This window comes from Ailuropoda melanoleuca, chromosome 15, assembly GCF_002007445.2.
Source record: "Ailuropoda melanoleuca isolate Jingjing chromosome 15, ASM200744v2, whole genome shotgun sequence".
Taxonomy (NCBI): domain Eukaryota; kingdom Metazoa; phylum Chordata; class Mammalia; order Carnivora; family Ursidae; genus Ailuropoda; species Ailuropoda melanoleuca.
In genome coordinates, this window is record NC_048232.1 from 17632727 (window position 1) to 17659443 (window position 26717).

Genomic DNA, 26717 nt, shown 5'->3' on the forward strand with positions numbered 1-26717 from the left:
ATTACCATCTCTCTATTCAGCTTCCCTGCTCTCACTTCGTCAACTTGTATTCACCTCTCGAAACTTCAGTGAATCTTGTCTTGGAAAGGTTACCAGCTTTATCTCACCGAAGCCAATTAACCCTTTTCTGTGCCCAAACTGCTTGGCTGCTTGGCAATATTCGACATCTGTGTCCATCCCTGCTTAGAAACGCTTTCTTTTTCTTTTCTTAGCTTACGGGATGCTCTACCTTAATGGCTTTATTCTAACTCCTCCATCTTTTCCTTTCACCTCCTTTTCCAGACTCTCCTGTTTCTGCTCAACTTGTAAAATACTGGCTGACCTCAGGACAGAATCATTGCTTCCTTATTTTTTTATTCTTCATCTCTCCTTATGTTCTCTCGTCCTTTCATATAGTTTAAGTGTCCACTATTTTATTCTTTGTCTCACATCAAACTGTCTAATGAATTTGATTTCCAGTAAGTTTAATATATCCAAATTAAACTTTGATTTTGGTGCATGCTTGAATACTCCCTTATTTTTATAATAGCTTCATGTATGCATGATTTATCTTCCCCAGAGTGGTTGTAAATACTTACTTTTGAAATTGTATTTCACACCTTTATATTTGTCATGACATGTAACATAAGAAGAAGGAGATATTTGGTGCTTGATACTCATAGAATTCAGTTAATGTATCAATAAGGCAGGAGGAATAAACTCTGTAAAATAAATTCAGTCTTTGTTCTAGGCAATGAAACAAATTTACTTCTAAGTACAGCTGTTAATTAAACTTTCTATAATAATTTACATAAGCAAAAATATCTAAAACTATGTCTTAAGCACATGTAACATGTAACATATTCAAATGGATATAATATGTATAATATGTTTTCATGGCAAATAGATTGACCTAAGAGAGGTCTTAACAATTTTATACCATGAACCCATGAGTGTTATCATCATAAATAATGCAAATATTTAGGATAAATGTAGATCTTCATAGATAACTATGTGCTGATAAACTATCATAATATCAGTGCTTAAGAGAGAGATATATTCAGCTAGCTAGATAATATAGACGGATAAAATACACACTACCACCCCTATACACACATATGCATTGCTTTGAAACATTAATGTCATAGTTTAGAAGATTCTAAACTAAAAATAAAACAGTATAATTTTCAACATAATTCACTACTTTTTAGGCATGTTTTATATTTTCTTTGGGATTTTAGCTTAAGTGTTTTGGAGGTTTAGGTTAAGGTTTTGTTCTTTGAATATGCTCCAACACCCACTGTAGTGTCTGACACATGGTAAAATTATAATAAATGTTGGTTTCTAGTGCCTTCCATGATGTCCAAGTTGTTCACTATCACTGAGAATAATTCCAGAGTAGGATGGTATCTACACTGGTGGTCATATGGCTTTCCTTAAGTACATTTCTGATTACTGAAATTACTGCAAAATGAAGACTTGCCATATTCTATATGTTAAACATGATGAAAAGCTTCTTTTCAGAGTCAAATAGACTTCTTATCCATAAATGTAAGAAAAAATATATATTTCCTTTCCCAAAATAAAATGATCATAATTTTCTACCAGTGTAACCCATAAACCTTTTATGATTTCTTCCTTTCTTATGGCCAACATCTTGGTTCAAGCCCTCATCACACAGAAACCTTGGGATTGGCCTATCATTCTGTCTTCACATGTCCTTTACCAGCTAGGATAGCTGTCTCTGTCTCTTTTGCATCCTTTATCAATCCACAAAAAGTAGGATTCTGAAACACATATGTGATCATTTCACTTCATTATTCAAGATCATTTGGCAGACTCCTGTTACCCTCAAGGATGAACTCAAATGGTTTCAATATGCACAACTTTCTCCAGCTAGCTGCTTTGTTTTCCCACTTCCCTCCACTGCCAGCTGAGTCCCACATGGTCTATACTGTAGCCACTCCAGTCTATTAATACATTTCCCTCAGTAATTCATGGTCCTTTGTGGTTTTCATAGTTTTATACATGGTCCTTTCAGAATGATCTTCCTTGTCTCAAACAAGGAAAAAAAATCCTTCTTACTCTTCAAAACCAATTCAGTATCACCACTTCCATGAAATATTCCAGCCAAAAACAGGTGGCCTTTGCATTTTGCTCATAATTCAATTGTAGTGGTTGTAGTATTTTATATTATATATTATATTTATATCTTCTCCTGCAGTCTCTGAGCTCCTGAAGACAGTGAACTTCCCTTATTCATAGGCTTAGAGCCAGGCATGATGAATGTTTACTGAGTGAATCAATGGACTAAATACAATGGTGTTATTAAGAAGGGAAAAACAAGAAGACCTAAAATAGGGTGTTATTTTCCTTGCCCTCTGTTAAATGTAAAGGTAAAAGTTTTCTGCAGAAAGAGCTATCACATACTTGTTTCCATGATATCTTATTTGTGGAATCACTGTTTACTTCATCAGATATGAAAAGGAGCAGAATAAGTTTCCTCTAAAGTCATCTCTGTATTTAACTAATGCTCATCAGTGAAGCATGGTCTGGGTTACAGGTCATCTCATCAAGTTTCAGCTAGAAATGGAGCATGTTGTTTCTTTTCTTTTCTTTTTTTTTTTTTTTAAAGATTTTTTAATTTATTTATTCGACAGAGATAGAGACAGCCAGCGAGAGAGGGAACACAAGCAGGGGAGTGGGAGAGGAAGAAGCAGGCTCAGTGCAGAAGAGCCTGATGTGGGGCTCGATCCCATAACACTGGGATCACGCCCTGAGCCGAAGGCAGACGCTTAACTGCTGTGCCACCCAGGCGCCCCAAAGGAGCATGTTGTTTCTTAAAGCCCTATTCTCATTGTGTCTCTTACAGTCTTCTCTGCATTTATTCTCTTTGCCTGGGTCAGATCTTTGCCATCCATGTTGGATAGCAATATTGTAAAACAAAAGAACACATTTTCTTTGCAGTTATTTTCAGGGATGAAAGTTTAAACAACAAATGTACTGCAAAGGGGGCAGTGGTATCACCAGTGATATCATCAGAGTGGCTCACACCATCCCTCCTATGAGATACTACAAAGTGTACAGGGCTGTGAAATCATCTTCACTACCAGTGTCAAATGTGTGCATTCAATTTTCTTAAAAATGGGTGGGGCTACTTTTCTTTCATTTTTCGTTCATCTTTGTTTTGCTCACATAACTCATCTGAGTACCCTCTGTTATGTTTAGAGAAGGGTTCTATCTATTGGTCCCACTATGGACTCTCAGAGATGAAGGTAAATCTTACCAAAGGTAGGTGGGACACAGCAGCTAAGCTAATGGGAAAGATCTTGTGCTTGGCCATCTATCTCAAAGGGATTCCTTTCCAAATCTGTCTAAACAATAATAACTCTTATTATCTTCTTCTGTCATTATATGTTTCTGGTGTGTGTGTGTGTGTGTGTGCGCGCGTGCACATGCATGTGTGTGTGCGCGCACACGTGTGTTTTAAACCTGGAATTTGCGACACACTATATTGCAGAAATTCTGCTAATGAGAACCAGGATTTGAACCCTGGCTCTCTAATGCACTCTCGTTCCAAGCGCTGACATTAGAATGCTGGCTTTGGAGATATGCAAAGAAACTCACTAACTTAAATAAGGAATAACGAGTAATACCTAATTCACTTGGGGTCATGGTAGGACAAGACAATCTTAAAAGAGGGCACTTTAAATCCTTGGTTAGAGGCCACAGTGAAATAAGTACAAAACATTACAGACACCAAAGTCTTATAATTACTGTGTCCCTGGATAATTACTCAGGGTTAGAGAATGTTTAAAAGCTTTACACACTGAAGAGTATAAGAAGGAAACACATTTTATCATTGCAAATTTGACCAAATGCAGTAGCAATTAATTGCTGTTCTAGTTAACATATCCTGTATATCCCTCTCAAATTAATATGGTTAGAAATATCACTGATTTTTTCCCCACTCTGAGAGTTTTGGCTGGTCAGATATACATAAAGAATATTTTTATAATTTATCATATCCCTCCCTGTCTTCAAAGGCAGACTGTTATTACATCTTCTTTTCTTTCTTTTACAAGAGGACAGGGTTAAAAACCTCAACTTGAAAGACATGTAGAAAGTTTGGCTTAGTTACAGGGATTTCAAAGACCAGAGCCAAAGTTAGTATGTTTGTGCCAAGAAGAAGGATGGAAGGAGCATATGACTGGACCCATCTGTAGCAAATTGCCTTTGATGATGCAACAAAAAATAATTAAAACACAACAAAGAACAGCGAATGATCCCAGTAGTGAACAAAATCCTCTGGAAGGCTGATAAAGACACTGGTGCAGAAAAATAGCATTTCTTCCAGGAAGAGATTTTGAGAAGGAAAATCCATTTCTTTAACCTTTAAAAGATCGTACTGTTTCTATGTGGGCTCAGCCCCATTTACATTCTTTTCTAACCTCATGTTAGCACTAATAATATTCAGTAAAATTGACTCTGAAGCCCTGAGATGGAATGCCACTATGCAATATCTTTGCAATATTATGACCAATAAAATACCCTTATGCCAGAACCTAGTAATCAATGCATGAGAAATGAATTTCAAACAAAACAATAATAAAAGTATTAGCAAGATAAATATCTTTTAGCTATTAAAAATGTCATATATAGAAAATAAACATAGCAACATGTAGACTACAACCAGAAGACCTACAATATTTGGAGAAGTCATGAATTAAAACCTGAAGGCTTATGAGATAACACATTAGAATTTAAGAATGATGAAGATAATTATTACCCTATAATAATTGTGCATAGAGTGACTCCAAAGACACAGATTTAGACTGAAATTTAACAAATGAAAATTGCATTTTTATACCTAATGATGAGATGTGGAATACTCTGGATCTATGGTTTACGGGAACAATATAGAATAATTACTAGGTTGTATAATCTTCTAAGCCAGATTTCACTTCCTGTCTAGAATTCTTTCCTAAAGTTTATTTGTCTGAGTTTTCATTTTCCCTCTAATGTGGGAAGTTTATGAAGCCTCACTAATTGGGCTGGAAATTTCTATGAGAAATGCAAAGTGGGGAATAATGTTAGCATTCTCATTCTTCACTCTTGTATTTCAAGTATACCCCAAGAGAAGTACTTTGGGTCCGCACTCTTCTTTCTGGTGCCACTTTAGGGCAATTCCATCATTAACCAGGCTCTTCCCACACTTGTCGTGATCATAACTAATCTTCTCCTAAGCAGTGAAGTCCCAGATGAGCTCCTCAAGCCCTTGCAGCACTCACTCTGTATTCAGTGGCTGCTGGGTTATGCTGTCAGGTTGGAAGAGGCCCCTTAGGATGGAAAGAATGAGAGATTCAGCCAGAAAATAATGTGCTCATTCCAATTGAAGAAGTTTTCTGAAGCCTAGTGATTGCTGTATGAGGTTCAGCTAAATCTGGCTTAGATTTTACAATGTGGTAATTGTTTATATTGTTCTGACAAAGCATAGGTCTACATGTTTTATACTCTTGCCATTCCGTGGTAAAATGCAATCCTATTTACTAAGTTTTACTCTGAATCTGTTTCTTTGGAGATAGAACTTTACTACAACTCTACGAACAAATATCCTAATAATTATTTCTACTACCTTTAAGGTAGTCTATTTTAACTCAAATGACCATGATATAGGAATAATAGGCTTTAGAGTTAAAACAAAAATGGCCCAAAACAAACACCCTACAATGAAGTACTTTATGCAAATGATGATTTCAAGGTTTAAACTAAATGCATTAAATTACGAGTGTCCTACTTGCATGAAATGTAGGACAGGTGGCACTTTGAGTACCCGCAGAAGAATACCAGAGTATTGAGAGACCCCAGTGGCAGGCAGGTTGTCATCTGTAGAAAGCCATGAGACAACCAACTGACCCTGCTGCCAAGAAGGAAGAGAGAAAAATCAATGGATTGGGGCCATGGAAGGAAGGTTGTGCATCCCTTCTGCACATGATGCCCAGAACCTAACTGTAGATAAAGCTGAAAGGAGACTTGTACATCGGCAGCTGTGCACCACCCTGAAGTACTTCCTTCTGCTGTTCCTGAAGGCCAAGATGCAGCAGGGAATCTGATTTCCATCAGCGTAAGGACAACCATCCCACCAACGAACACAGTGTGACATAGGAAGAGGCTGACAAATATCACAAGAAGGAAAGGAGATGATTATGTCATGTGAATCATTTATGTGAAGCATTGATCTAATGAGGGGTGACATGTAAAAATATAAACAAAGCCAGTCAAAGAAGAGATTGATGTAACATGTAGAGTCTAAAATAGAGCAAAGAAAAAGAAAAAAAAAAACAATTTGTTTGGAATATATATTTAATTAAATGAATTGAACCAAGAGTTTGGAAATCCAGCTCATATTTCTGGAATTATGTCAATTGTTCCTTAATGTAATCTTAACTAATGTCATCTCAAGCAGTACTAAAGAGACATTACTGATTGTCCTTCACACACACATATGTTATTATGAGATCTGCCTCTTGACAGGGACGTTTCAAAAATCAAAGCCAAAGTCATAATCAATATACAATTGAAATATTATAGAAATGGTTTTGTTGCTTTTGTGAAATGGACAATTCACTGTTACCTGCTTTTGTATTCAGAAACTCCTCCAGTTGTGTTTGTTATGAAGTATTAACATTTGCCATGAAGATCACAAGTTCATGCTAAGTCTTGAAATGGCCGTTGTCCAAAAGTGATAAAAAGCTGAGCCGAGTTTGCTTGGTAGCAGATGCCAGCAACCAGATTAATATCAGACACCAGAAGATTTGGCGGCTGTAGGTGAAAAAGGGTGGCTCTTTAAAACTGGGTATCAAGAGATTCCAAGAGTGGGGGGAAAAAGATGCAACAAAGGGAAAGATGGTAGGATTGGCACAGGCGGACCACTTTCCAAAAAGATGTTCATGGTTGACATGAATTACTTTGGGGTTTGTCTTTTTAAATATTGTAGTTGTATGTTTACTCACATCATTAAAAGATGATTAGGGGCTATGTCTTCCCTTTCTTCATCTGCCAGAGTGTTTTTCCAAGACAATGGTGATATGCCCTAAGACAACTGTTAAACGACAGTGTAAACTCCCACTCTTTTTATTGGTCCTTAAAAAACCAGTCTTAGCCTCCATAATAGAATCTTGGCAGCTTATTTTGATTTCACTTCTGTTCGGTGTTCACCTGTTATTCATGATTTCTCCCTTAAAGAGAATGGCTCTCGGGGAGCATTACATGGAAAATGTTCTGGTGGCTATATGTATGTGTGTGCGTGCACACAGTTTGGCAGGAGATGCATATACACAGGTGTGTACATACATGGCATAGTAGGTATATGTACATGCATCTGTGTGTACAGGTATGTGTGTGCATGCCTACACATATATATGTTTTCACTGGATCCCAATGAATGTGCCATCAGAGGGAGGTTATGACTGTTCTTAGTGGGCCATAGTGAACTGCAAGCATGGAGCAGAAACAAAGGACCCTTTGCCTCTTCTGTCTATTGTATTAAAAGAGCTGCATGCATGCTCCTGAGATGATTAGAACTGCAGAAGGAAGTAAGGGGGAAAAGATCCCCAGCAGACATTTGGCTGTATTTCTTCACAGGGCAAATGTGCAGACCTCCGTGGTCCAGGGCATCATGCAGTAGGATGATTGCAGGGCAGCGGTTTTGTCCTTAGACTGTCCTTCGAGTGTCAAGCTACTAGCTCATTCCTGAGTCTCCACTCCCCCAAGAATACTGGGGCACTAATCTAATCCTTGAGACTGAAGAGATCTGTGTATCTCATATTTACATATTTATATTTATTTGTTTTTCTCATTTTAATTTTTCTTCATCGCTCTCCCAAAACATCTCACTGGAAAGTAAATAGGATGAGGGATGGCATTGTTTAAATAATTGTGATTTATATTTTAGAAATGTATTTTTGATGTACTACTAATAACGTTAAATATTCATGCATGAAGATACTGGTAGAATGTCCATGTGTCCTACACTCCAGGCATTGTGTTAACAACTTTAAATGCTCAATTTCTAATTCTCACAAAAGACAAGGTAAATATGACAGTTTTCATTTTTCACATAAAGGAAAAGAGGTTCACGGTGGTTGAAAACATGTCTAATTAATAAAGAACTGGGTTATTTCTGTTACACTCCATTGAGCTCAAAATAAATAAACTTGAGTCAAATTTGAAAGTAGTGGGAGATTGTAGTTTCTCTGTCACTGACTGTGTGGTTTAAAGGGTGGGAAACACTGAGAAAAACCATTGCCCTCCCGTCCAAGTCTCATGGAAGACATCACTCATTGTTTTTCTGCTAAGCCCACGGGCAGTTTTGGAATGTTCAGTCTTTCATAAATGAGAAGAAACTTCGGTATCTCAAATTTATGGATAGAACTTTATCATTTTTTATTCTTTAAATATATTCACCTAATACTTTTCTTTTTTTTTTTTAAGATTTTATTTATTTATTTGACAGAGATAGAGACAGCCAGCGAGAGAGGGAACACAAGCAGGGGGAGTGGGAGAGGAAGAAGCAGGCTCATAGCGGAAGAGCCTGATGTGGGGCTCAATCCCACAATGCCGGGATCACGCCCTGAGCCGAAGGCAGACGCCCAGGCTCCCCCACCTAATACTTTTCTAATTACCTTCCTCTTTTCAGTGTGTGTGTGTGTATGTGTGTGTCTATTTGCAGCTTCTTTTCACTAATGGATGTGGCCATGAGGAATGTCAGTGGCCGACATCTAGGTCAGTGTACTAAGATCTGCTTAATTTTTACCATAAGTTCTTTCTTAACCACAATATTATCACTTAGTTTTATCTTGTTATACTCTAGCATTTCCGTTTCTAATCCCTGGAACAAAAACAGGAGTAAATAAATGCAATAATTATTCCTTACATGTAGTGTTCTTGTCCCAAGTAAATTTCTTGCCATTTATTGCTGAGTAATTAACCCACCACTAATGGGCGTTTGGGTCTCAGTGATGTCGCCCAAGACTTTAAGGGATGCACACAGCTCTTTTATGATATTAAACCTTAGTATGGCTCTCAGATTGTGTGTGTGTCTATGTATACATTTATTCGATTTAAAATATGTATGCATTGAATTGAAAGTCTAAACAGAATCAAACTTTCATTTATAGTTCTTATTCTAGCATTTCAGCAGCTAAAAATGTCCAGATAATAAATTATAGAGTGAACATTGTTCTTTCTTTTTTTTTTTTTTTAAGATTTTATTTATTTATTTGACAGAGAGACAGCCAGTGAGGGAGGGAACACAAGCAGGGGGAGTGGGAGAGGAAGAAGCAGGCTCCCAGAACAGCATAGAGCCCAATATAAGGCTCGATCCTAGAACCCTGGGCTCATGCCCTGAGCCAAAGGCAGACGCTTAATGACTGAGCTACCCAGGTGCCCCAACGTTGTTCTCTTTTTAAAGAGAAATAATACATTTGGCTTAGCAAGGGCATAAACCATGTCTTACAGATGGCCTCTCGTTAGCAGAGCTCTCCAATTCCAGGTAGTAGGCAGCAATATGGGCATTCGATTCAGACAAATCTGAGTTCAGTCTCTGCTCTGCCCTTTTAAATTGCTTGCTGTGTGTTCTCTGCTTCAAGTTTCCTAACTACTGAGGCTCGGTTTTCTTATTTATAAAATGAATGAATAATAGGTACTTTCAGGGTTGTTTTTAGCATTATAAGACTGTATCTAGGACCCAGAATAATTATAGCTATTAGTATGCTAATATTATTATATATATTATATTATTATATTAGCTAATATTAATATATTATTATAATTCATATGTAGTATATACATATAAGAAAGCAAATAAAAGTTCAATTATTTTATAACTTATTGACCATCTTCTGTATAGGAGATATTTTACATGGCATCTTTGATAGAAGAACACAGAAATAAGGTATGGAATTTCCCATGAAAGAATTCATCCCAATAAGATACACACACACACACACACACACACACACACACACGTATATATTAAATATATACTATATATAATACACACATTAAATATAACTGTACATATACATATACAAGCAGACCAAATATCAAATATACATATACATATACAAGCAGACCAAATATCAAATCATGTGCAAGAATTTCCTGAACTAGAAACATCAGGAGCTGTGAATGCTTGACCTCTTGCTCACCACCTGTCCAGAATCTCTGACCTTTGTCAACCGTTCCAGGTCAACGTCCTCACCTTGTGGACAGAATAAAGAATCTGACCCCACATCACTTTCCCTTACTGCCTTCATATCTTTTTGGGGTGGGGAGAGAGGCTTTGGTAATCTGGACATGAGTGGACCATCTCTAAAAGAGTTAGCTAGCGTTCACTGCGGGTTCCATATTTGGTGAATTTCATCAAAGGAATTCCTTCTTTATAAAATACAGGTGTATGTTTATCTCCTTGCTCTTTTCCCCTCTCTCCGAACTTCCCAGCCAGGCAACTGCCCAAGGTATTTCTTTACCAGAAATTGTTCTAATTCTGCATTCCTTAACTCTGAAATTCTAATCTCTGATTACTACTGTCTATCATTTTGTTTCTCAAAATACTAAATATTCTTTTCTATCTCATGGTGACCCCCAAGACCTGCTTATTCTCCTAATCTCTGCCTCTTCTTTTCCATCATGAGCACCCCACCCATCCCCATCCTAGGAGGATTGTTTCCCATGTGCTTGGTGATCTTCAAAATCCTTTACATATATTATCTCTTTTAATCATTTCAGTCATATATTGGTGCTATAGGTCCATACTACCCTACCCAATCCCAAATTCAAAATCTAAAAAGCTCTGAAAATTAAGAACAATGTTTTTTACTCATTTGACATAAGGACCTGACACAACCTGAGAAGAGGCTATTTTTAGTCTTTATTGATTCCACTGAACAAAAATAGTCGTATTTTACTTTGGAAGTATTCATATATCTTATTATGGAATCAATAGTACAAACTCACTGGATATACACCTAAAATAGGGTATGTGTACTGAACTAAAAAGTGTATTTGATCACAGAGAGTTGAAATAACAGATTGTGAATGAGTACTGCTGTCGTTGCCACTTTACTGTTAAGAAAGGAGATGCCAAAGTAAATGGGGCGACCTGCCCAAACTCATACACCAGTAAGTGATGTAACTAAAATTCCAAAGTTGCTCTGTACCTAGATCCTGATCTCTAAGCATGCACTTCTTCTGATAAATGCTGTAGCCCTAAATATTCTGAACTCTGTCCTATAGATTATACCTTCATAGTTTCAACAGTTTTTGTTTGATTTCTCTTTCTTAGTTTCAGGCTACCAAGAAGGCAGTCTCATTAGGTTACTCCATTACTTCACAGCTACCAGTGGCTTCCCATTGGCTATAGGACTGAGTCTTAAATTCTCACAATGGCATTAAAGACACTTTTTATAACATGGCCTTGGTCTATATCTAATCTTGACTCTTCAGTCTTTAACTCACTTTTGATATTCTAATTGCATCAGACTATTCAGGGCCCCAAATATTCAAACATTTCTATATGCCAGTGCCTTTAATTCCAAGAATACCACAATGCTTGGAATATTCTCATATACTTTATGCGCTTGGTGGTTTCTTGCACAGTTTTCAAGGCCCCCTTCAAATGCTATATCCTTTAATGTACCTTGCTAATTTCACACAGGCCCTTCATCTCACTGCAACCCCACCAAAGCACTGTACCATTTTCCATAATACAATGGAATTTGCTCACACTCAAGTATGATGTATATGGTGTTTTTCTTCCCTTTTATTTGTGAGCCATTTAAATCATAACTTATTTTTCTTCTTGACACTCGTCTGAATTAATGGCATGTAAAAGAAACCTAATAATAATTTATTGAAATTAAAATATAGCATTCATGTGAATCATATCTATTCAGATTTCATTACTTGTCCTCACATGCATCAGGGAATATTAAAATGTAGTTAACAATTTAAACATGCCTCCTTTGAGTTTATGCAAAAAAACCTTGAAGTTTTATTTCTATCATTATAACATTTTATCAGCAAATGGAAGGATGCCTGACTTAGAGTCAATGCTCAATATATGCGTTAAGTAAGTAGAAAAATGATAAATTCATTTAATCTTTAATTAATAAACCATTGTTTATCCTATTTAATTCCTATCCTGTGTGAATTAATGGCTAGTCTGGTCTCTTTTGTTACTGACTTAATTCTTATACTAATGTGGTCTTTCTTCTTTGTGTTTATGTTTTAGGTTTGTAATCTTTTTTCAATGCATCATTTTATTTCATTAATCTACCTTGAGAATAAAAGTTTGGGTATTTTTGACTTGTCTGTTAAATACCAAACATTATTCTTATTTTGGGGAATCCAATGATTTATTCAAGCAAGAAAATTCTCCCATTCTTTACAAATACATAATATATACTTTCCTGAGTAGTAACACCTTTATACATTGTATTTTATGTTTATTAGATAGTATTGATTTTTAGAGGAATTTGAATTGAGAATATTACTTTTAACACTCTACTGAAAGACTTTTATTCACATTTTATAGACAATGTATGCTGGTATCCCTTTGGGAAGAAAAATTTGTACAAGGATTTTTAGCTTGAAGTTTGGTATTCATTTGTACACATTTGCTTTTTTACGCACATATATTTGTTTTATTTTCTCTGTCCTTATTCCCCACCCCTCAAGGAAGACAGCAAACTGATTTATGTCCAATAATTTTGTCATAAAATGCTGCTCTTCTATTTGCATTGAATCATTATCAACTCTCATGAACAGCAGTGTGCCAAGGGACAGATACAATCATTCATGACTGACATTTTGCTCCAGACCTTGCTGTCTCCTCATATTATTTTTCCTGTCAGATGCTTCCTAAAGACTCCTCATTTTTATTTTTTCCCATTGTTCTTCTATGTTCAACCATATGAATGTTTTTCTCCTTCAGGAATCAAATGTAGTGTGAAAGACAGTAGAAACCAGCCATCAACCACTAAGTAGGAAATCACCTTGAATACCATAGATTGGGAATTTTAATTGGGTTAGTGAGCTTTTTCTATAAAGAGTATAATAAAGACCTTGCAAGAATCATTCTAACTTTTTCAGCTCCGTGTCTTATTCCTTATTATGGATATTTCTTATTCCTTTTTGTATCACCGAAGATTTAGAACAATTGTAGTATGTCTCAGGAAAATTATCTCTATGAATATAGTAACTCACTGTTCAGAGAACAAAGCTTTTGGTGAGTTTTTAAATGTTTATGACAACTAATTTATACAATTTAAACCTATTATAATTAGTTTTTACCTATATCAGGGAAAGTATCTGAAATCAAATAGAAGTTTTATAGGGAAACTTTGAGGCAATTTTCAGCTACACTAGTAATTCCATGCAACATCTTAATTCACTGAGTTGAGATTAAATATACATTCATTCATTAAACAAATGCTTTTGTAGTACCTAAACTATCCCAAGCTCTGTTTTAGGCATGGAGACCCAGAGGTGAATAAGATGGAAAAAGCTCTCATCCTCATAGACCTTAAATTGTGGTGGGAACAACAGACAATGGACAAATATTGATGTCATTGAAACGTAAGATGATATTGAGAAATGAGAAGTAAAAGGTGCTATCAACAACAAAGTAAGGTGATACTATATGAGTGAGGAAGGAAACCACCCTGAAGGTTCTGTCCACTTCTCTAAGGTGGTATTGGAAGAAAAAATCCTATTACTATATACTGCATTTATATATAGTATATATATGTACTATATACTGTATTTATATAATTCCAGTAACTGCATTCCTGATACAGATTTTTCTTCCTCCCCCAAACTCAAAATATTCTAGAGCCTTGTCAGCAGTTTGAAAATTGAAATATTTTAGATGCTTTATAATAAAAACATTTTCAGATAATAATTCTATATATTACATACTCATTTAGTATCAGTTACACAATGTGCTTTTGTTTCCTTTTCACAGAAATATGTCTACATAGACACATGCAGTCCATTTCCGGTTGTCTATTAAACACTTACTATATGCAAGGCACTGTGCTAGGTAATGTTTATCAGATCTTACCCAGCACTGCATTCTGTATATCTAAGAGGAGAGGCGGATATTTGTCTGGTCATCACACTAGTGAAGACTTTACATAATTACGAGTGTGGTGAGTGCCATGAAGGGGGAGTGCCTAATGCTCTCAGAGTCTGTGGCAGGGAGGTATGATCAAGTTGAGGAGATCAATGAGAGCTGCACAAGGAAGTGAAGAATCCACTGAAACATGAGTGGGAATTAGCTATACGAAAGGAGGAAAGAAAAAGACCATTTCGTATGGATGTGCTGAGAAGGGAAGGAACAGGGGCCATTGGAGGACAGCAAGAGAGTGAGTGCCGTTGAAACAGGTGGAGGGAAGAGAAGCCTGGTAGGAAAAGAGGTTGGGCAGGGGGTCTCTGAGCCACTTTAATGTTGAGACTGCAAGTGTCTTCTAATTGAACAGTAGCAGCCTCCTGATGTCATAATGTGGACATTGATTTTATGAGATCACTTGATGGGGCCAAATTTTATTTAATAGCATGTCAACCATACTGCTTATGGAACATGGACCCTGCTTACTCATGATTTACTCTTCCACCAATAGATGGCTCCATGCAACAGCTAGACTTTGAGGTGGTGCACCAACACCGCATGCTTTCCTGGTTTAAGAATATTGTAATGACATATTCAGTGGATGATAAAATGGGCATGGGTCAGATATGTTGGGGCACTCTTGATGTCCAAACCCAACAAACAATGACGATTCATTCTAGGCCATTGTGCGAGAAATTCCTCAGCTCTACTAACTCTATCTGAAGACCTAGAGACAGCTGTCAGGTATTACTTTATTGACTTTCAACAATGAACATGGAAGAAAGTGACCCTGTGAATGTGGAGGAAAAAAATTGTTTGTGTGGAAAATGGAAAAGCTCAAATAAAAGTTGTGCGTGGGGATTTTGTGATCACCCTATAACAAAGAGGGCAAACACTGTATGAACTTCTCCAGACCATGTAAACATGTGGCTCCCCGTCCCAAAGGGAGATCCTTGAAGAGCTTTTATCAGCTGTGATATGGCAAAAATACATATGAATGTAAATAGGGGTATTTATACAATATTTATGTGTTTTTATGAATGAAAAAGGAACTGAACTTCCTATCTTATACTCTGTAAATTCCTTTACGATTGTGTGTTTGGAAATCCTGAAAAACAGAAGATTGGTGTGATAAAATGATAAGAAATTAATTATACAACTTCAGCTTTATATCACAAGCTGTTTACTTAAGTGACACATATTGGTTGCCCATTTTTTTTTTAAAGAAATCTGTCAAGAAATGCATGTTTTGGACTTAAAGGCAATATTCTAGCAAAAAAAATAACAATCTTCTGTTTAAAATGGTTTTGCCAAATGTGTTTAAAAACCACATATCTCTACCCAATGAGTATATTGATATCTCAGTATTACCCCCCCTCCAAGCAGAAAAATTCCGATAAACACAAGCCACTGACTAAAGATATTACTCCAAGAATAATAACGGTTTGCTAGGTATTTCTGTGGAAGAGATTTTCTGCATTTTTAAAATAGCCTACCCTTGATTTCATTCTATTTTTCAAAACTCAAAATAGCAGTAACCTATATATAAACTGCAACAGTCTAGTATGTTTGCAGTGTTAAAGAAATTTCTAGATTTATTTTTAAATACTTAATATTTTAGAGGATTTAAAGAATTATATATTATTTATCCACCTGATACAGATATTCTAAGTTCTAACCACTCCATTCCTTAAAATATATTTTAAAAATATTATAACTGTGGTAGGTTTTAATACCAGTAAAATCATCCATGTGGCTTCAAGTATTCAGTGTTTTACTCTTGTCCAGAGGCAGAGGATGAAAGTATGCTGTGATGCTAACGATCAGGGCCAACCATGTATTAAATGATTTTTCTTTTATTGATTAGATTCAAAATGATCCCGATATGGCTTTTCATCTTTTTATGTATCTTTTATGTGCTCAATCTTTTGTGAGCATAATGCTTATTATACATGTTTAAATTTTTTTGATTGATGAAATTCGAAAAAAAAATAACAGCAAGAAAAAGCATGGACATTCTAGACACAAAAAGGTTTAATTAGAATATTTATTATGTTACAAAAACAGTTTTATGCCTTCTTTCCCAATCCATATACCTATTATTTCCTTTGTTTTCTCCTTATTGAATTAGCACAGAATTACAGTACAGTGTTGAGAGGAGCGGTAAGAGAGGACATTCTTGCCTTAGATACGGGATCTTACTGGGAAAACTGAGTTTCTCACCATTAAGTATGGTATTTCCTGTAGATTTTTTGTAGGTGTTCTTTATCAAGTTGAAGTTCTCATATATTCCTAGTTTACTGAGAGTTTTGATCATAAATAGGTGTTGGCTATTTGGCAAATGCTTTTTCTTCATCTCTTGATATGATAATTTGATTTTTGATTTTTGTGTATTCATGTGATGGATTAATTTATTTTTCAAATGTTGAGCCAGTTTTGCATACCTGGGATAAATCCCACTTGGTCATAGCATAAAATTCTTTTTATACTTCTTTAGATTCAATTTGCTTATATTTTGTTCTGGTCTTTTGCGGCTATGTTCATAAGAGATATTGGTCTATAGTTTTCTTTTCTTGTAATGTCTTTGTCTGTTTGGGTATTAGAATGACACTGTCCTCATAGAATGAATTAGGAACTATTCCCTCTGCTTCTATCTTTTGAAGGAAAATGCAGAGAATTCATATAATTATTTCTTAAATGTTTGGTAGATTTCCCAGGTGAATTTATATGGGTCTGAATCTTTCAGTTTTGGTAGGTTATTAGTTATTGATTCAATTTCTTTCATAGCTACAGGCAGAGTCAGATCATCTGTTTCTTCTTGTGTGAGTTTTGGCAGATTGTGCCTTTCAAGGAGGTAGTACATTTTATCTAGGTTATCAGATTAGTGAGCAAAGAGTTGTTCATAGTATTCCTTTATTACCTTTTTAACTTCCATAGGCTCTATAGTGATGTCCCCTCTCTCATTTCTGTTATTAGTATTTGTGCACTCTCCTTTTTGTCTTAGCATGGTTAAAGGATTATCAGCTTTTTTTCTTATCTTTAAAAAATAGCTTTTGGTTTTGTTGATTTTCTTTTTTAATTTCATTGAATTCTGCTGTGGTTTTTTTTTCTTTCTTTCTTTCTTTTTTTTTTTTTTGGACTTAATTTGCTCTTCCTGTTCTAGTTTTCAAGTTAGAAATTTATAGTCCTAGCCACAACAATCAGACAAGGAAAATAAGTACAAGGCATCCATACTGGTAAAGAAGAAGTTAGATAATTAGTTTTAGATCTTTCTTCTTTCGAATATATCCATTTAATACTACAAGTTTCCCTATAAACACTCTTTTCAAAGCATCACACACATTTTGATGTTTTGTTTTCATTTCACTTTAGTTAAAAATGCTTTTAAATTTCTCTTGAGACTTCTTTGACTCATGTGTTACTTAGAAGTGTGTTGTTTAATCTCCACGTATTTTAGGATTTTAACTCTCTCTCTACCACTATTTCTAGCTTAATTCAGTTGTTGTATGAGAGTAGATACTGTATGATTCCTGTTACTTTTTCAACTTGGTAGGTTTGTTTTATGGGTCAGAGCATGGTCTGTCTTGGCAATCGTCCCATGTAAGCTTGAGAGAAATCTGTATTCTGCAGTTGTTGGATGAACTAGTCTATAGATGTCAAGTATGTCCAGCTGATTGATTTTGCTATTGAGTTCAGCTGTGTCTTTACTGATTTTCTGCCTGCTTGGTGTGTGCATTTCTAAGAGGGATGTTGAGGTCTTCAACTATGATAGCTGGTTCATCTATTTTAGCTTGCAGTTCTATCAGTTTTTACCTCATGTAATTTGAATGCTCTATTGTTAGGTACTTACACATTAAGAATTGTTATGTCTTCTTTGAAAATCGATCCCTTTAACATTGGTAGTTTCTTTTTAAGAATACTTCTCCCTTTGCTTTTAAATATATCTCAACAGGAGCCTTTGGTATGGTTTTTTTTTTAAGTCTCTTTTTGAATTATGGTAAAATACATAGAACAGAAACTTAACAATTTTCAAGTGTACAGTTCAGTATCACTTAGTACATTCACATTATTGTGCAACCATCACCATCATCCATCCAAGAATTCATGTTGGATAGCTGAAACTCTGTATCTATTAAAAAGAACCCCCTCATCCTCTCCCAGCCCCTAGTAGCCACCATTTTACTTTGTGTCTCTATGAATTTAGATGCTTCGCATAAGTGGGATCATACAGTATTTATCCTCTTGTGACTGGCTTATTTCACTTAGCATAATGTCTTCAAAGTTTATCTATGTTGTAGGAAATGTCAGATGTCCTTCCTTTATAGGGTGAATAATATATCATTGTATGTATTAGCACATAAATATATCCATTCATCTGTTAATGAGCACTTTGGGTTGCTTCCACATTTTGGCTATTGTGAGTAATGCTGCTATGCACATGGATGTACAAATATTTCTCTTCAAGTCCCTGATTCCAGTTCCTTGGGTATATACCTAGAAGAGGAATTGCTGGATAATACTGTAGTTATATTTTTAGTCTTTGTGGAGTTGCCTATTATCACCCATAGTGACTGAACCATTTTACATTATCAACAGTCCAAAAGGATTTCAGTTTTTCAACATCCTTACCAACACTTGTTATTTCCTTCCTTCCTTCCTTCCTTCCTTCCTTCCTTCCTTCCTTCCTTCCTTCCTTCCCTCTCCTTTCTTTCATTTTCTATTCCTTTCTTTTCTTCTTTTTCTTTTTCTTTTTTCTTTTTTCTTTTCTTTTTTCTTTCTTTCTTTCTTTCTTTCTTTCTTTTTTCTTTTCTTTTCTTTTCTTTCATAATAGCTGTTCTAATAGCTGTGAGGTCCTGTTGATGTTATTTTGGTTGCTTACTTTAATATCCATCTAAGCTAATGAGTCCTTTTCAGTAGTAAGTGATTTTTCCTTGTACTCACCAGACCCATATCAGCTCATATAGAGAGACAGCCCTTGTTGAGAAACTGTGGTGTGAATAATGGCCCGTAAAAACTCCTTCTACAAGGTCTACTTAGTGTTCTCCTGGGACTTAGGGAGGATACATCCAGCTTCCACTGGCAGGCCACTCTTTTTCCTTGACATCCACCTGTTGTCTATCCTCTCAGTTATATCTCTCCAGCAGGGAACCAGGAGAATGATTAAGTTATGAATGTGTCTTCAAGATGATAATTTCATCAAAATTTTCAAAACAATTTCACAAAAGTTTATACTTCTAAAATGCTTATAGGTTGAATTTTTGTTTGTGTTAGTTTGTATTTCTCTTAAAAGTTGCTTGAAACAACCACTGCTCATTGTTCAAGCAGTGTAATAATAGCATAAAAAGACAAAATAATAAATATTAGTGAGGATCAAATAAAACCTATGTAGTAAGAAGAGTAATAAGAAGATAGTCAGAAGATAATAAGAAGATAGTACCAGTCAGAAGAACATGTGACTCTTGGTCTTGGAATTGTGAGTTTGATCCCCACATTGGTGTAGAGACTACTTAAAAATAAAATCTAAAAAAAAACCCCAAAAAACAAATTATTTGTCTAATTATAAATCTTAATACTATGTATTGAAAATTTAGTTAAACTATTTAGAGTCTGGCACATTAGCCAAGGACAGTAGAGGTTTTACCAGTTTTTAATTTATGTGTGCTCTTGTTTTAAGTGTGTCCTATCTTTCATTTTGTATTGTATCTATTTTAATTAATTTTTTATCTTAATTTCTATCTCATTTCTCTTTTCCTCCACAGACAACCATTCTAATATATATGCTTGGTTGTACGCATTTTATACTATATGTGCTATTCTTTTTAAGTGTGTTATAACTTTCATTCTATTTATTACTTTTTTCCCTTCAATCTGTATCTTAAAGATTCATCCTTGTTTTAATATATGCATCCAATTGATGATTTCCTATTGCTGAAAAACACTTTGTGAGGTGTACTCATCATATCTTGCCTTTTCACCCTCTTGTTGCCTGACTTCTGCAGTCTGAGCATCTCCTTACAGGTTATTTGATCTTTAAAATTTCTTCTTATATAAGTTGTTTGTAAATCTCTCTTGCATATTTTTTCTGTATTGTTTTTTTCCTATTGGCTTTTTGGAGTTATTTTTATAATTTAGCTTTTAGACTTTAACCTATTTATATTTCTATTGTTTTTATGGTGAGACTTACTAATTGCTATTTTTCTCTCATTTTTTAAGTTTACTTTTGATTTCTGTTTGGTTTAAACTTAAAACACATACTTGTGCTCATTTACTCCCATTAATTTCTTCCCCTTAACTAGATAAGCCATTTATCATGCTCGCATGACAGTGATATTATCTCTGTCCTTTGCTTTCTCCTATGCTCCTTTCCACTGGCCTAAGAACTGATAATGTTAATATTTTCTCTGTTTTTCTCTCTGGATTATTTGTGATAACTTTCTCTATTCTTTGGTCCCATCTTTTATATTTTAAGATTTTATTTATTTGTTTCAGGAAGAGAGAGAGAAAACACCAGCCGTGGGAGGAAACAGGGAGGGAAAAGGAGGGGAAAAGAATCTCAGGCAGACTCCACACTGAGCACAGCATGACACATCGTTCATTTTCATGACCCTGAGATCATGACCTGAGCCTAGAGTAAGAGTTGGATGCTTAACTGACTGAGACACCCAGGTGCCCCAACTTTTATATTTTAAGACACCCTTACTTTCTGTATCTTCTGTGAGATTCCCTTGGATTTCTTTTCTTATTTTAGCATATTCTCCAGTTTTTGTGATGGAGTTTTTTTTTTATGTCAAATTTGAGGTCCTGTATATCTGATGATAATTTTTTTCATGCCTTCATATTTGACTGAAGGTGTGGCTGGATATAAAACTCAAGGTTCAAGGTCATTTCCTTCAATACATGCAGTTATAAGTTTACTGTCTTCTTGTATCCAAGGTTGCTACGAAGAAGTCTGATTTTCATCTAATTACTGCCCTTTTCTTTTTCTGGAAATTTTTAGCATTTTTTTCTTTCATATTCTTAAATTTTACCATAGCACATAAGTGCACTTGTCTTTCTTTTCTATCTTGTTTGATACTTCATGCTGTCTTTCTGAAATACTCTCTTTAATATTTTTATGTTTTCATTTCTTTTCTTATTTCTTAATCTTTGTAGAACTCCTTTTATCCATATATAGGCCTTTCTGTTTTTATCCTTTAAATATCCTTTAGATTTTTAAAATTTCCTACTCCTCCTTTTCCTGCTGACGCCTTTCAAAGTTTTGGAATCAGATCTTTCTACTCATTAATTAATTCTTCAGTTATAACCATCCTGCTGTTTTTATACCTATTTTGTTCTTTATGGGCGTATTATATTTTTCTTACCCAATATTTCTATTTAGGTGCTTTCAAGATTTCCTGTTTTATATTGCTATATCTTTGCTTATCTTTTTAGGTGTATGCATGAAGCCTTTTATTTTTATCTTTTATATATTTTTTAAGTGTTTATTTAAATTCCAGTTAATATACAGTGTAATATTAGTTTCAGGTGTACAATATAGTGATTCAACACTTCCCTACAACACCCAGTACTAAAACTCTGATTTCATCTGTTTTTAAATTCTTCTTTAGATGTTATATGTTGTTCAGTTTACTGTCATCTTTTAATAGTTATTTGGCCTCTGGGAGCCTAGTAACTTTGGCCTGTGAACTCATACATCTCTAGTAATGTAAGTTGCTCTCTCTGGTGATTCAGGGAAAGGTAGAAGCCCAGCCCTTTGCCTGTCTCCCACTCATCACTGCAACACACATTGCCATGTATCTAGAAATAAATGTTACAATAAATATGTAACTTATTTATTAAAAATAAAATTTTAGTAAGTGGTATAAAGAGTCCTGAACGAGTCAAAAAATAAATGATATCTCAGGGTAAAAGAATTCAATATTTAAAATTTCAGCTATTCATTAAATTATTCCAAGATTCATTTGGAAGACTAAATGTATGAGAAAACCAAAAGAATAAAAAAAAATTGAGGATGAAAATGTGACCTATTAAAATGGAACATTAAAACTTAACTCAGGTGTAGCAACTTTACCTCCCTTTATGTCTTTACTCTCTTGCATTTATAATATTTATGCCTTAATTATTTGCTTTACATACATTGAGAACCATATTAGATGTTATTTTAATTTTTCTTCAACCATCAAGAGTAAATTCAAGAGCAGAAAGGTTTATTGTATTTACTCATATTTTAGCTGTGTTTTTTTATCCCTTCTTGATATTCTAAGATTCATTCTTTTATGATCTCCTTTATGCTTAAAGAAGCTTCATTAGCCATTCATTTAAGGTATGTCTACTGGTGACAAGTTCTCTTAGTTTTCCTTCATTTGTAAAGTCTTGGAGGGAGGGGTCTTGGGGCCCCTGGGATCTGATTTGAGTTGAAATCTAGGCTCTGCTCAGCCTTTGCTTTTGGGGGCGGGGGCAGAGTTTCAGTATTTCTTGCTGCTTTTCATGAAACAAAAGGGAATCACTGACATAAAATATGAGGGCAAATACATTGCCAAAACAAATACCCATATGAATGAATGAATGGACAGAGAAGTCAATAAGTAAATAAATCTCCATTTTACATATGGATGCATTATTTCGATAGTTATGGGGATAAGATTTGATATGTTATATTTAAAGAGGAATGATAGTAAATATATTAGAATGATATTCTACAGTCACCCGCCATTTGGTTGATCCATGGTTGGTTTTCAAAAGAATTCACCCCCGTTTCCTTTTCTTACTACATAAAATGATAATGGATATATTATTCAAATCTCTTTTTCACTAGAAGGTCAGTTGTAAGATTGAAGAAATGGTTTTTATGTTATTGATTAAAGTGACCGCACAACCTTCTGTGATGGTATTTGTTGAAAACCCTTTGGGGGCTTGTCATAGTTAATGAATGGCTCTAGAGACTTCAGAAGTAGATTAATGGAAAATATTAGCAAAGTGAGTCAAGTTTGTAAAGTAAGACAGACTTTATCAATATCCATGCCTGTTATGTTGCTATGTGTCAGACAGGCCCCCTCTGCTTTAATCTTTAATTTAACTAATCATTCCTTTGAGTCCACATCACTACGACATCACTGACAGTCAAGGATTAACCTTGAAAAAGTATTCTCTTCTTTAGTGATCAGAAAGATATGAAATTCCATTAATTAGGTGTGAATTCCCGATCCCCTTCGAGGCAAAAGTTACATGAGTCTCTAGGTGTAAAGATTTATCATATTTTTTTTTGGGGGGGAAGGCTGTTCAGAAATCTATCTGGACACCATTAGTTTTGCAAAGTTAATTTTGGATTAACTGATGTATGGCGCTACTCTGTGTAATTCAGCCGAGGAATAACTGCTTGATTGTGTCTCCCTCAGCAGAACAAGGTGTCAGCTATATTTATCCACATTAGTGCCTTAAAAGCGTGAACCTATGGAAATGTAATTCCTTTGGATCCTTTTTTTCAAATATTTCTTTTTCTTCAGCTTATATTAAAAAAAATACCTGTAAATTATTTATTTCACAGCTGCATGCTATAAATCTGTTGGAACAGCTTGCTTGATTTTCTGGCTGCCATTCTCCTCAGTACTCCCCTCAATTCCACCGTTTTGATTACAAGCTTCAGACACAAGGATTTTGTTGTTATTGTTTGATAATTTGTTATGAAAACAAAATAGTGGACTCTGAGATATTAGTTATTTGGAGCTAATGATAAACACATAAACATATGTGTACATATGTATAATAATATACATAGCAAGTATATATATTTGTTTACAATGCTATATAGAGCAAATATATAGTTTATTTATTTCTCTTTCTTTGCAATGTGTCCATCATCATGATTTATTAAAACATCTGATTTGCAGGAGGAGCAAGGTCCAGAAGAGCAAAGAACAATGAAAACCAACCTTACACATTCAGAGGAGATACTTACATAAGCTTTTTAGAAAATTAATTTTTCCTTTGTAGCTAAAGAGTGTGGTATAGAAAAGGTTGTAGTTGGTGCTCATATATCAATCATATTATGATAGAATTTTTCAGATAGCCAAAATAATATATTAATAGGATTTTTGAAATCCTGCTGATCTTAGAAATCATCACTTTGCCACCATGGCTCACTTCACAATGCCTTTGTCATGTCCGTCAGGGCTATTGATTTCTCCCACATATTCCTCCTTTCATCTCTTTTCTTCTCTTTCCCCATGTAAATTATTTCCACGCTTTGAAGGAAGGTACAATCTAAATAATTACAGAATATGGATAGAAGATTGGGGGAGCATCCCAAGCCATAACCCAGGTTTTCTGTAAAATGTTATCAAGGATTTTGTGTGCATGCAAAGGGGAGGTGGAATGACCTGAGTAGGCCACTCCTAAATAGTGGTGTCTCTGAAAACACCAAAACAGATTTATCAGTACTTCTAGGAAACACTGTAGTAGATTAATATGCCTCTGTTTTGACGAGGTCAAGCACATCGTGGATATTATAAGAGTTCCAGTGTTTGTTTTTAATTGGTTTTCACTAATCAGATGCTTCTGTTCTGAATGATTGGCTTTTTTTTTCTTCTTTTGTGTTTATTTCTCTAATGCAGACAGAGAAAGGACTAACAAAAGTATGGCAAGAAAGTGAGCAGAACTCTGGTGATCATTGGCAAAGGGCTGTCATCCTGCTAGGAAAGCTAAGGAATTTTGAAGTCATATTCCAGGGTATCAGAACAAGGGATCTGGGAGGAGGAGCTGCAATTGATGACATTGAATTTAAAAACTGCATGACTGGTAAGTTTCTGGAAATCACTTCTATTTGGAATGACTTTTATAATCTAGCCTTTTTATCTTTATTTCTCATTTACAAAATGTTCTGCCGATATATATTTGGTACATCCATACAAATCACTTGAAAGAGATCATTTCATAATTGTTGAACTTACATGTTATGAGAGGATAGTTTCTCCCTCCCACAAGTACATAAGCATTTAATTCCTTTCTTCCTTTAGACCATACCCTCTGCAACATGCAGAAGTGTTTTCCTTTGCATTTACTTTTCAACACGATTTAAATGTATGCTTAATATTTACATACATTTAACTAAACTAATTTAAAATGAGCTAGTAAGAAAAATGTTAGAAAGCTGTCACTTAGTGCGTATATGAGAAAAATTCAACCAGGTGTAATTCAAGCAGAACTTGAATTGAGAGCAAGGCTTTGGGTATTTAAAATGCTTCTCCAGCAAGTGAACAGCAGCTTGAAAAATTTTGCTATCATTTATCTCACTTCCAAATGTGTGAAGTATAACTATACTTAGATTTTCTTTACAAAACTACCCAGAAAATGTCAAAAATAATTATAAATATACTTGCACAATTTCACAACTGGCAAAGTTCTTTCTGAGGCACCATTCCATCTGATTTCCAGAATAGTGCCATGTGATATACTCTGCCAATGAATTCTACACCGATTCTCCTGGAGGCAGGCTCCTGGGACTGTGAGCTAAACTTGAGTGCTGTTTAATTTTATTATTGCTCTCACATTAAGGTATCATTTCACTGAGGCAGTTCAAAAATGTGATTCAGTATTTGGTGATGTTACAGCATCTGCTCTTTTTATGAGCGAGGCTGCTTCAAAGATCCCAGATGCTGTAGGGAGCACAGAGCTCCGCATGTCAAGAAAGGGACAGGCTTTGGGCTTAGAGATGTTTGAGCAAGGGTGCTGGACAACAGAAAATGAGGTTCTGAACATATAATCATGAAAATGTATCTTAGAAGATATGCACTTTTTCTAGAAGAATGTGCTTCTTCAATTCTTCGCTAGTCACCTTCTTAGTAATTTGTTAAATTTCTATTGTAGTTAGTTCTTCAATCGATAAATTATTCTGGCAACTTATAAAAATCCTCAAAAGTTTTTTCTAAGATTTTAGAAAGAAAGAAGCTTTTATTAAGCAAGAGGGATTCGGCAGAATGATTATTAGATGGGTTGATTCAGGACAGAAGAAATCTGAGTGTTATTATTCCAACTTTGCCAGTTTTGTGGAGAAGTTTGCCCTGTTTTTTTCCCTATTCTTGTAAAGTCCTATGAGAATTTACATGATTATAATTAATTTTGTTCAGCTCAGTCTAATGCTCAGCTTACTGAGAAATACTTTAATATCTTATGTTTAGTGATAAAGTACTTTTTAGGTCTATAATTCTTCCTATGTCATCCAAATGAAGACACAAATTGTGACCAATTGTACTTGAATATGGTCATTTGTGTATCAAATACGTTTTAGGACAAAGTAGCCATTGCCTTATTAAAAAGCAGTTAAAACTCAATCTGCTACAAAAAAATGACAGTTTTCAAATTATGTTTTAGTTAAGATAGAACAAAAAATATTATGAGAAAGTGTGAAAGAATATCTATGGAACATAGATATTGACAATAGATTATTATTAGACAATGATTATTTTGTCTCCTTAGTTTTATTTTTTATTTTTTTTTAAAGAATTTTATTTATTTATTTGACAGAGATAGAGACAGCCAGTGAGAGAGGGAACACAAGCAGGGGGAG

The 26717-nt window shown here is 34.9% G+C and overlaps 1 protein-coding gene across 1 annotated transcript in view; it reads left to right on the forward strand.

The window, feature by feature from the left end:
• Positions 1-26717, forward strand: part of MALRD1 (MAM and LDL receptor class A domain containing 1) — a 683830-nt gene that overhangs the window by 377520 nt on the left and 279593 nt on the right. Inside the window, exon 21 of the mRNA XM_034644348.1 lies at positions 24766-24949. Within this exon, the coding sequence (XP_034500239.1) occupies positions 24766-24949 (184 nt within the window). The remainder of the gene's footprint in view (positions 1-24765; positions 24950-26717) is intronic.